Source organism: Syngnathoides biaculeatus, chromosome 7 (assembly GCF_019802595.1).
Source record: "Syngnathoides biaculeatus isolate LvHL_M chromosome 7, ASM1980259v1, whole genome shotgun sequence".
Taxonomy (NCBI): Eukaryota; Metazoa; Chordata; class Actinopteri; order Syngnathiformes; family Syngnathidae; genus Syngnathoides; species Syngnathoides biaculeatus.
In genome coordinates, this window is record NC_084646.1 from 15,884,442 (window position 1) to 15,896,288 (window position 11,847).

Below are 11,847 nucleotides of genomic sequence, written 5' to 3' on the forward strand. Positions count from 1 at the left end.
CTAGCTAAATAAGACTATTAATCATTTCCACATGGTTTATATCGGGATTTACCGAGCATTGACAAGAATACATTATGGTCACATTAATTATGCATTCTCATTAAATAAAGTTTGATGGTGTTACGAAGAATAAATGTTATTCTGATGCACCAACTGTTTTGCTGTTGCAGCTTTGTACTGCCCATGCTTACAAACACATATCCACAGGTATAGAGTGTATAGGGCTGAAATGTTGCGATGTCCAGATTTCCATGGCTACCCTGAAATAAAAACAACTCCATATGTTTGTCTGCTGATGTTTGTTTTTCCCAGAGCTGCCATCGAGGAAACGTACTCCAAATCCATGGGCAAACTCGCTAAAATGGCCAGCAATGGAAGCCCACAAGGGTAAGTGACTGGGTCCATTTAAGTACAGATAAAGTATCAATAAATGGAAGGGTGTTGAACCTCTATTATAAATAGTGACATGACTACATATAAGATATGGATGAGAACCATCTGCGCCACCAAATGTTCACATTCACTGCTTGTCTTTTTTTTTCTTTCATAGTTTCTGTTCTCTGCTCTTTTTAAACAAGCACTTTCAGTATGTTATACTGCAGAGGATGTTTTTCAAGTCTTTGAGGAACAGTGTTGTTTCATTTGCCTTGCCATACTTTGTTTTTAAATATAACAAAATTAAATTGTGTTTCCAAGGTGAGGTCAAGGTCACCTCATCTACTTCTTAGTTGTTAATGTCTGTGGAAGTCCAGAGGAGGCATTTAAATATTGTACGTAGCCCAACCAGCCTCTTATGGTCAACAATCGCTTATGCTAAAGAATGGACAAATTTCAATTTGATGGTCAAAGGTCAAGGAACCTGCATTGTCATAAATAGTACAAATAGTCATTTGTAGCAATATTTATTGAAAGAAGCCTTTATTGTTCAGATTCAAGTTGGTTACAAGAAGCCCTGGAATTTTATAATTCCTTTTAAATACACTTTGCATGTGTGGGCGTCCGTATGCGTGTGTGTGTGTGTGTGTGTTTTCCCTTCAGGACGTTTGCACCAATGTGGGACGTGTTTAGGGTCTCTTCGGACAAACTGGCTCTATGCCATCTTGAGCTCATGAGAAAGATGAATGATCTCATCAGAGACATCAATAAGTATGGTGACGAGCAGGTCAAAATTCACCGCAAGGTATATGTCTGGGAAGTTCTCAAGTTCTCACTGACAGTGATGATCATATGTAATTTTTGTGTGTGTTTTTGTGTTATTCAGACAAAAGAGGACATGGCAGGGACAGTAGAGGCTGTGCAGGCTCTGCAAGTTCAGAGTGGCCACCTTCAAAAGTCCAAAGAAGGTTACCATGCGAAATGTTTGGAGCTGGAGCGGCTCAGGAAGGAGGGAGCTCCACAGAAAGAGCAGGAAAAAGTTAGCTCCTTAAAAACACATTTTAAGCAAGATTTAGATAAAATCACTCCTTTATTACAATTGATAATATTGTGTACTTTGTAGAAACAATGAAATGTATACAATACATAATTTTCTATAAACAATTTTAAAACAACAAAAAAAATCCCCTCTATTATGAGGCATCAAAAATAGTTATCTTTTCTGTCTCTCACTAGGCGGAGATGAAGTCTAAGAAAGCAGCAGAATCGTTTGCACTATGCATCGAGAAGCACAATCGAGTAGGAGGAGAATTTGAACAGAAGATGAACGATTCTACTCAGGTAAGCTCCAATTTCAGGACCGCTTGTTTTTTTTTTTTTTGTTGTTGTCCCAACCATACGCTTTCCCTCCCGACTTAAGTGCTCCATAACCTCAGAACACATTAGTCAACATTGTGCCTTCCCCAAAAAATCTGAATTTAAACCAATCTGTACATCCATGTACCATTGTTATATTAATCACCTTCATTTTAACTTGGCTTCTGCTGCTGTTTCCATGGGGATAATCAACATACCATAATGACTGCCTCCCTGTTTTAGATTTCAAATGATTTCGGGAATAATTACCAGTTATCTCTTCTAAAAGCCAGTAGGAATACCTTTACGAGTAATTTAATAGAGCATCTGTAAATAACTAACTCAAAAATGTAAAACTCACAAATTAGTCACTGAAAGTGCAGGATTTTTATATGATGGGTTTGTTTACGCTGCCTTCTGTGAAATCCTGATCTATGCAGAATTCTGTTTTCTTTTTCTTTGTGGAATAACTTTTTCTGTTATTTTCGTCATTGTAATTTAATATAAGGTGGAACGCTCTGTTATTTCGTCATTATAATTTAATATAGGGTGGCACGGTGGTGCAACTGTAGAGTGTTGGCCTCACAGTTCTGAGGACCAGGATTCAAATCCCGGCCCTGCCTGTGTGGAGTATGCATGTCTCCCCATGGCTGCGTGGGTTTTTTCTGAGCACTCCGGTTTCCTCCCACATCCCAAAAACATGCATTCAATTGAGACTCTAAATTGCTCCTAGGTGTGATGTGAGTGCGACTGTTGTTCGTCTCCATGTGCCCTACGATTGGCTGGCAACCATTTTAGGGTATACCCTGCCTCCTGCTCAATGACCGCTCGTACTGGCTCCAGCACTCCCACGACCCTCTTGAGGATAAGCGGCTCAAAAAATGGCTGGATGAATGGAGTTTAATATTTACTTGATTTGTTAATTAAATGAAACCCAGAAGCAGTAGCCATTTATAATGGGGATCTGAAAAACTGACTTGCAGACATCCACGCAGTATATATAGTAGGGCTCACCCTTGCCCTCTTCCCCCATTCTTAATTGGAATTGACAGTAGTGAATAACTTCCAAATCAGAATCACATCCTTATTCCTTGTATTATTCTGAAATAATAGCCCAACAAATAAAAAGCCATCTTGTTAATTTCAAAAACGATATTTTGACTCTAGCCTCAGTGGGGCCGACAGACCGGCCTGGGTTCCCCGGTGTGGGGACGTGTCCTGTCTACTGGGCTGCTCTCAGGTGGATCCCTGGGCCCGAGGCTGCCCCTTGACTAATTGGGTGTGGTCCTCAGCTTCTGCGGTGCAGCTGCAGCACTGTGTTTGTCAGTCTTTGTGCATGGGAAAAAGTCTCGATTTACTTGTATGTATCCGTATTCGCGCACTCCTGTGACTCTTGCTGGGTGCGGGGCCACTCTCTTATGGCGTCAAATAACTCTTCAGTATGCAAATTACTTGGGTGTCCCCTCAATCACACTCTCGTCCTATAGACTTTTGTAATTTACATAGTCAATCCCACCACACTTCAGTTGTATAGCCAAGTTCATGACCGTGTCCTGCATGCTTTTTTTCCTTTTCTTGTGCTGTCTGATATCTTCCTGTCCTTCCCTCACCGGTGTCGCAGTGCTGCCTCTTGCAACACACATCTCTTTTATTGTTGTACATATGTAGTGATTTACTTTTCTCATCCTGTAACAATTTGTTTTTTCTTTTGTGTGTTTCTCTCTTCTCCCGATCAACTGTTCTGTTTGACTGATTGAATCTGAGTCTCATAAAGCAATTATAATAATAACAGACCACAACGACAACTTAAAAACTCCACAGTACACAGGCACATTAAAACTGTTTCAACATAAAAAGGATACAGATCTTCCATTCTTCTTGACCTAACAACAGATGAACAGGAAAAAAAAAGAATAACAAAATAAACCACTGAATACACTGGCACTTTTTGGCTGACAGGTTGTGGTTTCCATATATCCTTCGGAAAAGTTTTTCTCTTTAGTTTAAAACTGCTTACTTCAACCAGAAATCCTTGCCATCCTTTGGCCCAAGGTAGTAGCATGAGTCTGCTTTGCTCCCCTTGGTGGACAAAGCTGTTGCCTTTCTAGCTAGCTGTTGCCTACCTTGCCGTCTCACGTCATCTTTCACACTGTATTGATACACTTTCTCCCATTCATTCCGCCGTGGTCGCTGTCCATCCTGGCGATGGCTCCTTTTCGGCTTCAATTGTGGAGCATCCAGGCACCTGTGGAAATCCTCACAGCTGGACTAAGGGATGTCTCATTCCGTAGAAATGTAGTTTGTATTTTTTTTTAAATTGTGGGGTCACAGCATTGCAGCTCTTATCAGATTACAGTAAGTAGTATGTTAGTTAGTTTCTTTCTCAACTGATTCGGATGCCAGTTCACATCACCACAGATTTTTGCATAACCCTAATATGTAGTAAGCTGAGCTGAAAATATTTAAGCAGGTCTTGATCACAGTGGTAACACTGGTGGAAAGCAGAAGACTTTTCAGAGTAGGCTCTTAGTACACACAAAATAAACTATAAGAAAAAAGACTAATCATCTATATGCATTTTTCCTTATGTAGAGGTTTCAGGAAATTGAGGAAGCCCACTTGCGACAGATGAAACAGTTAATTAAAGGTTATTCCCACTCCATAGAAGATACCCATGTACAAGTTGGGCAGGTACGTTTGACTTGTTACTGATTGACAAATTTAACCACGTTATTGTTGGACTGTAAAGCTGGCAATATATTGGCCCTAATGTCATCAAATCATTCTCAAAATTATTTGCCATGTACATCATCATCATTTTCTGCTCTGCTACAGGTCCACGAGGAATTCAAACAAAATGTAGAAAATATTGGCATCAATAACCTCATCCAGAAATTTGCAGACCTTAAGGGCACTGGTAAAGAGAGACCAGGTACTGTTCACTCACACAGATGAAACACTTCATTGTGCAAGACCATAGTATGACTATGAACAATAATTCACACTGTCAAAATAAAGTAGGGATGGAGAAAATCCATATCTTGAGCTTCACTGTGGCTAAAACATATAAAGGATTTCAGCAGTGTATTACTGTGTTCTGCTTGTGTGTGTGTTCTGCAGCTGTAGTTGGTTTTGAGGAGTACATGACAGCTCTAGCACCCGAGGGGGGAAAGAAAAGTCGGGCAAAAGCCTTCAGGATCCCTGGACTGGGCAAGAGGGACAAGGAGCCAGATTCCACGTGAGCACAGTTAGATAGTTGCATCTCCACACATGCGCACGGTCTATTTCTTGATGTTTTCATGGTTGATGGGCTCTATTTTTTTTTTCTTCTACATTGTTAGTTTTACTTAAGAGTTACACGTAAATGAAAAATAATTCCCTTATGTTTGTTTTGCAGGGATTCTGCTGTGACAGAGATACCGGTCAGTATCTTATCTTATTCACATCCGCCACAGTTCCTGATAGTGAGAACAGTATCAATTCACTTTAAATGCAAAAACTCACCCTTGAATATTTTCTGTGGTAGAAGCTGGTGACAGTGGATGAAATGTGTGACAATGACATGAGCTACAGTACGGTTCTTCCCAGGTTTTCTTAAAACTACAAAGACAAGATATTTACTGTTCAAACTGATAAAATTTATTGTTCTTAGAAGATAATCATTAATTTTGAATTTTATAGCACTATTAAGTTCCAAAAAATCAGGGAAAGGGTCATATTTACCACGGTGTTACATCACCTTTTCTTTTAACAACATTCAATTAACTTTTGGGACCTGCGGACACTAATTGTCGAAGCCTTATAGGTGGATTGATGGTTTGATGTACAGCTTAAGGTGTTCAACAGTCCGGGGTCTCCATTGACATATTTTACGCCTCGTAATGTGCCCCAGAATTTCAATGGGAGACAGGTCTGGACTGCAGGCAGCCCAGTCTAGTACCCACTCTCTTTTACTATGAAATGCAGAATGTCTTTTGACATTGTCTTGTTGAAATAAGCAGGGGCGTCCATGAAAAAGACGTTGCTTAGATAGCAGTGTATGTTTCTTCAAATCTTTTATGTACTTTTCAGCATTGATGGTGCCTTCACAGATGTATATGCCATTGGCACTCAAATAGTCCCATACCATCACAGATTCTGGCTTTTGTACTTTGCATCCATAACAGTCCGGATGGTTCTTTTCCTCTTTGGCCCTTAGGATCTGACATCCACTATTTCCAAAAAATCTATGAAATGTGGACTCGTCGGAACACAGAACACTTTTCCACATGGCATCAGTCCATCTTAGGGGACCTCTGGCCCAGAGAAGCCGGCGGCGTTTATGGGTGTTGATAAATGGCTTCCGCCCGAGGGATCGAATATTTCGGGCTTTCACTGTTGGTTTTTGGCCTTACCGCTGAGATGCAGTGATTTCTCCACATTCTCCCAACCTTTTGATATTTTGGACCCTACATGATGAAATACCAAAATTCCTTGCAATTAAATGTTCAGCAGAGGTGAGCCTCGCCCCATCTTTGCTTGTCAGCAACTGAGCAATACAGGGAATTTTTTTTTCCACCTTTCCCAGCTTTTTTTAGAACGTGTTGCAGCCATAAAATTAAAAGTTCTTTTTTTTACCATTTTAAACATCAAATATCTTTGTTGTGTACGTACTCACTCAAATCCTAGTTGAATATGAACTGTTCTGCTTGAGTTTCATTGGATTCTGTTTGCAATTTTAGGTTGTACTATTTGTGTCTTGTTGAGCATCACCAGCTATGAAATCCAGCATCTGTTGCCGTCTTTGCATTCTGGTCTTAAAACTGTAATTGATTGCAAAAAGTCTGCAACCAATTATTCAAATGTGATTTTTAAATTTTTTTTTTTTTAAACGAGTATTATTTTCTCCTATGTTGGCTGGCAACCAGTTTACGGTGTACCCTGCCCTTCGTCCACAGCTGGGATAGGCTCCAGCACCCTCGCAACCGTAGTGAGGATAAATAGTGTGGGAAGTGAATGAAAGAATGAATTTATCCCATTACTTTTGGTCATCATATATTGTGTTTACTATCTGTTGTAATTTTTACAAAATTCACCTATTTTGGATGAAAATACCTTCTATCAAAGCTGAAAGTCTGCAATTCCATTACGGTGTTTTTTTTTTTTTTTTTTTTTTTAGCCAAAAAGATGACTATTGGATTGATATACATTATAATAATTTTTGTGTGTGTCTACAGAATTCACCCTTTGATGTTGACGACGAAGGATTTGTCATCCGAGCTGACAGCAATCAGAATGATATCCCTTTCTGGTCATAATACTACAGTTGTTGGAACACAATGATGAACATATGATGAAAGAATTAGAGACAAGTGACCTTTTATTTTGGAAATGTAAAAAATTATATGAAGAATTAGAGCGATAAGAATTCATTTTGTGAATGTTGGCGGAAAACCATCTCAAATTGTGCATCTGGGCGAAGACATGCAGCCATGTTTTAGGGGACCATCTTATCAGATTCCAACCTACTCAGTGTGTATTTGCATAGTACCAGTATTTGGAGGCCAATGCGAGGTACTTATTACTCTATTTCTTTGGTATCTCGGCATACTTGTGGTCAATACCGTACCCTGACTTTTTCACACAGTCAGATGAGATGGGCACAGTACACCCACGACACTAGTGAGGATACATTATTGGGAAAATGGATAGCTGTGTGGTTAATGCTGTATTATCGTATTCAACAGCAAGGTGAAGTAGGAGTTAGCAAGTATGCCTCTTGTACGGGTAGGGGTTGCATTTTCCACTCCAGCCTTCCTGAGGTTAGGTTACGTGTTTCCCTTGTCCTTGCGCGGGTTTTCTCTGGATACTCTGTCTTCCTCCCACATTTCTACTTTTCCTCCAAACAAAACATGACACCACAGGATCTTGGTGTAAAATATTAATAATTTCAGTCCAACTACATTACAGTTTTCATGACAGATTACACAAAGTTGACTCTCACATCACGTACACAATAGGCGCATTCACTGAATTAAATCTTGTGATTGAATACACTGAAAAGCTCAACAGATAAATCTCACAAGGACCGTTATTAGGGGGTCAGGGGTCGTTGCTTCATCGAATGTTGAATGCTACAGTTAAATCTCTATCCTAGTTAGCTGAAATGGCTACGTGCATTACCTTCATTAAATTGAAATGAAAAATTCAAGATGAACTGCTCCACAGTGCAATGACAGTGTACTAAAACTGACTCATGCCTCTGCGTCCAGATCAGTTTATCATCACTAACGCTGTCTTGCCCTGACAGCCTCAAGATAACAACTGCTGTCTTTGTCACTGTCCCCTTTTCTCATTAGACACAGTAGAGCCACATGTGACAAGGAGTGAAAATAGAGGCAGGAAGTGGCTGGTATTTTGGAAAAAAAAAAAGAAAAAAAAAAAAAACATCTCCCAATACACACTGCTGTGTGATTGTTACTCATCTTTGCCTGTTTTATGGCCTTTCTGTATAAATGCATCTTCTCTGTCCTCTGGTTTAATCACAACTTTTAGAGAATCCAATTTATTTCTTCTCTCTAAGGTTTCTGTCTCAATAGAGGAACTTGGGCAATATAAACTAAGCCTGCTAGTTCTTTTTTGTAATCTACAGTCATGTCTTCCCCATTTATTATACTCTGGATGCTCTCAGATTTATTTTTAAAATTAGTTATTTTACATTTTACGGACCAAACAGCATATATTATGCGGGTTCTCCTTGACTCTCCTGTGCCTCTTCACGCTGCTCTAAAGAGAAGGAGAACAACTTCTACTCCAGTGACTCAGACTTTGATGATGAGGAGCCCAAGAAATTCCAAATCCAGATCCGACCAGTGGCAAATAGCAACCGCAGCAGTGCTGCTGCCTGTGAGAAGGAACTGAAAGCCACCGTGGGGACTCTCACCCTGCCACCCAACAGAGGGGTATGATTACCTTTAGTTACGTGTAAGGATTATTATGCATTTGCATGAGGGAATTGGGCTAAAAACTTAACCATTGCAAAAATGGTCAAATATGTAGGTTTATGTCTGGCAGCACTGTAAACACTGCTTTGAAATTTCCTTCACCTTTTAGGTAAATGTCAAACGACATTTTTCCAGTAAGTAGTTTTTCTATTCTATTCTGTTCTCATTGAGGAAAAAGTAAAAGGTTGAAAATCTAGAATGCACTGCCCTCCAAATGTTTTAGAACACAAAAGTAAATTCCTTTGTTTTTGCTGTAGACAAAAGATTTGGGTTTCAAATCAACCATTCAGTTTTTAATTCCATGTATTTATATCTTAATCTGATACACAATTTATATTACAAAGGTCTGCATTATTTATGATGAAACGCCATATTTTAAGTGTGTGAACGTGTTTGAAATAGTGTTGCACCCCCTACTGATACCAGTACCTGACATATTTTGACATCAAAATAACGTGGTGGTGGTTTCCTATGGTACCGGTATTCATTTATTTGGAAAAAAAAAAATGAGACTAATTAGTCAGGCTATTCTTGCCTGTCTTCCAACATGTTAGAAATGCCTTCAAAGTGTGGAGAATGTGTGTGCGTGTGAGCCGGAAGGAGCAAGCAGCATACCATACTGGCTCCTCTGCAAGTGCTGGCTGTACAGACGTGCAGGTGTCTCCCTCTGATTGGTCAGATTTTGAGGGCTCTCATTGGACCAATCATTGGCTCTCTACTTCATCTTGGTAAATTTCAGGTGTGTGTTTCACTCAAGGAGGATGAGGCCCTACACACAGTGCACACACTGCATTTAAGGAGGGCTGACTCTGTTGGATGCACAGCATACGAAATGATGGCTTCAAAACAAAGAGCTTGTCTTTTAAATTGTGTGAATTGTGTATCTGATCCAGAAGGTAGTACCTGGAATTAAAAGTGAATTAAAAGCTAAAATATTGTGTTCTTTCATAATTCATCATTTGATGACAATCTGTTGTTTTTTTGTCTTCATCAAAATTAAAGAAATTGCCTCAGTAAATTCAGTACTCTTAGAGGGGAGTGTGTCAACGGTTAAATAATGCAATGCTGCAAACTTACTCGTTTCTGAATGTTTGTATTTAAAGGAAACTCAAGTACTGCTGGACATACAGAAGATGAAGGAGCCTCCACAAGAGGTTTTTTTTTTCACCCGTTTCTACGTTGTATTGTTTTGAGGCTAGCTTTCTCTGCCAGAATAATTTAAGAAAACAATAACTCCAGATAATCAAAACACAAAAATGAATCTACTATCTTTCTCTTTTCAAATTTTTTATATTTTATTACATCAATGTCAGAGTAAAAGGGTTTACGGAAAACAGGTTAATTTACACGTGGCACTATGAGAGTCCAGGGATGCACGTCAGGGAAAATAATAAGTCCCTGCAACTTACAGATACAGTAATCCTGTGCAATATCATGGTTCGTGTGTCGTTATCCTGCCATATTTAAATTGTTTATTAGTTGCTTTATAACAATTGAATTTTTGGAAGGTTTTTTTTGTACAATCCTTTTATCTTTTTGTTATCCTTTGCTCCTGCTCCCTCTGAATATATTAAGCCTGTCATGCAGATACTTTTTGGAAAAATATATCACTATTTTATATAATGTGAGTGTGTGTGTGTGTGTGTACGTACACACACTACACTTCCTCAAATACTGATACATACTGAATGCGTACCTGCCAATTTTTGTGCATTTCAGACCGGGGACACTCATCAAATAAGAATTACCGAGCCACATTTTGAGTCCTATAGAATATTTTAAATTATTTCAAGTACAAAGTAAGTTGCAGTCATCATTTACTGTGAATTAAAGTGCTCACTAAACCTCATCAAGCATCACTGAGGAGATGAGTGTTCAGCCAACTGGCTGACCTTGAAGAGACCACCTTCCAATGGCCACAGCTGACTTCTGCTCCTGCGCCAAAATATGTTTGCTTAGCAACACTATTTGCTAGCTGCCAACACCTTTGGGTGCAGTTTGAGATTTTGTTCGACTGCAAGCCGGTAGCAACGAGGCATTCTTTTTAAATCAAGAGGTAACGACATTATTGATAAATCTATTACGACAGTCATGATGGAGGGAACAGTAGTGGTTAGAGTTTAGTAGCATCTGGTTAATTACTGGTATTTCCTTATGGGAGAATATAGCTCGTTTTATTGTTGCCTCCACTCGAACACTCATCCAGTGGGTGCACTGATGAACATTTTTGCTTGAATGACCCAATTTTGTTATAATTGCAGATACTGAACAGGAAAGCCTGCGCAGGTCAACTTCCAGTCCAGATCACAGCAGGTGACATGCTCTGCCACTCTTATCGTCTCATTCTGGTTTCTTGATAGTTTTCTCTGTTATAGGTGTGCTTTAATTGAATTGGCTTGGTGTTCAAACCAGACTGAAATTTTAAGATTTGATTCTGAAAGTTCCATTCTCTTTAAACACGATTCAAATCAGCAGAAAAATAGATTTGGACAAAGTTGAAGAACTTTTTCTTAGCCTGAGAGAAAGAAGCACATTTTATCCATGGTTAAACATTACATGCCACGTACACAGGCCAGAGACTCTTGAACCTGCATGAGCACAATCCTGTGAACATGCACTAAGCAGGAAAGAATGTTGCACAGAACAAGCACCCTTAGCCATTGGAGTTTCTAAAAAGTACTTGGGAGACTTAACCTGGGACCTGATCTGCATGACTGCCTGAATTATTTTCTCTTGATCAGGTTGAGTTCCACTGCATCCGGTGTTGACAGTCTGTTTGGACCTCCGCTTGAAACAGCCTTCAAATTTAAAAGCTTTGGTGGTCGGGAACAACTCCAAGAACAAAGATCTATTGGTGCCTCTGAATGTAAGAGTAACAATAAACATATTTGGAATTTTAATTTGAAGACTCTGCCCATTGTTTGGCCATTCAACTGTTGATTCCCCCCCCCCCCACCCCTTCACTTCAGATGCTGCCTTTTCATCAGAATCGTCCTCACCAGAGAACATAGAGGACTCTGGTCTAGATTCACCATCGCTTCAGCCACTTGGACACTCCCCCGAGCCGGCGGGCTGGGCGGCGTGGCCCCCTGTTTCACAGAGCAAAGAACAGACACAAACACGAGCACGACCT

The 11,847-nt window shown here is 39.7% G+C and overlaps 1 protein-coding gene across 1 annotated transcript in view; it reads left to right on the forward strand.

The window, feature by feature from the left end:
* Positions 1-11,847, forward strand: part of fcho1 (FCH and mu domain containing endocytic adaptor 1) — a 35,632-nt gene that overhangs the window by 17,000 nt on the left and 6,785 nt on the right. The window contains exons 4-18 of the mRNA XM_061824052.1: positions 313-387; positions 1,039-1,180; positions 1,262-1,414; positions 1,612-1,716; positions 4,324-4,422; positions 4,567-4,663; positions 4,852-4,969; positions 5,129-5,153; positions 6,948-7,008; positions 8,491-8,672; positions 8,824-8,848; positions 9,818-9,868; positions 10,976-11,027; positions 11,456-11,580; positions 11,684-11,847. The exon at positions 11,684-11,847 is cut by the window's right edge and continues 916 nt beyond it. Coding sequence (XP_061680036.1) covers positions 313-387; positions 1,039-1,180; positions 1,262-1,414; positions 1,612-1,716; positions 4,324-4,422; positions 4,567-4,663; positions 4,852-4,969; positions 5,129-5,153; positions 6,948-7,008; positions 8,491-8,672; positions 8,824-8,848; positions 9,818-9,868; positions 10,976-11,027; positions 11,456-11,580; positions 11,684-11,847 — 1,474 coding nt within the window. The remainder of the gene's footprint in view (positions 1-312; positions 388-1,038; positions 1,181-1,261; positions 1,415-1,611; positions 1,717-4,323; positions 4,423-4,566; positions 4,664-4,851; positions 4,970-5,128; positions 5,154-6,947; positions 7,009-8,490; positions 8,673-8,823; positions 8,849-9,817; positions 9,869-10,975; positions 11,028-11,455; positions 11,581-11,683) is intronic.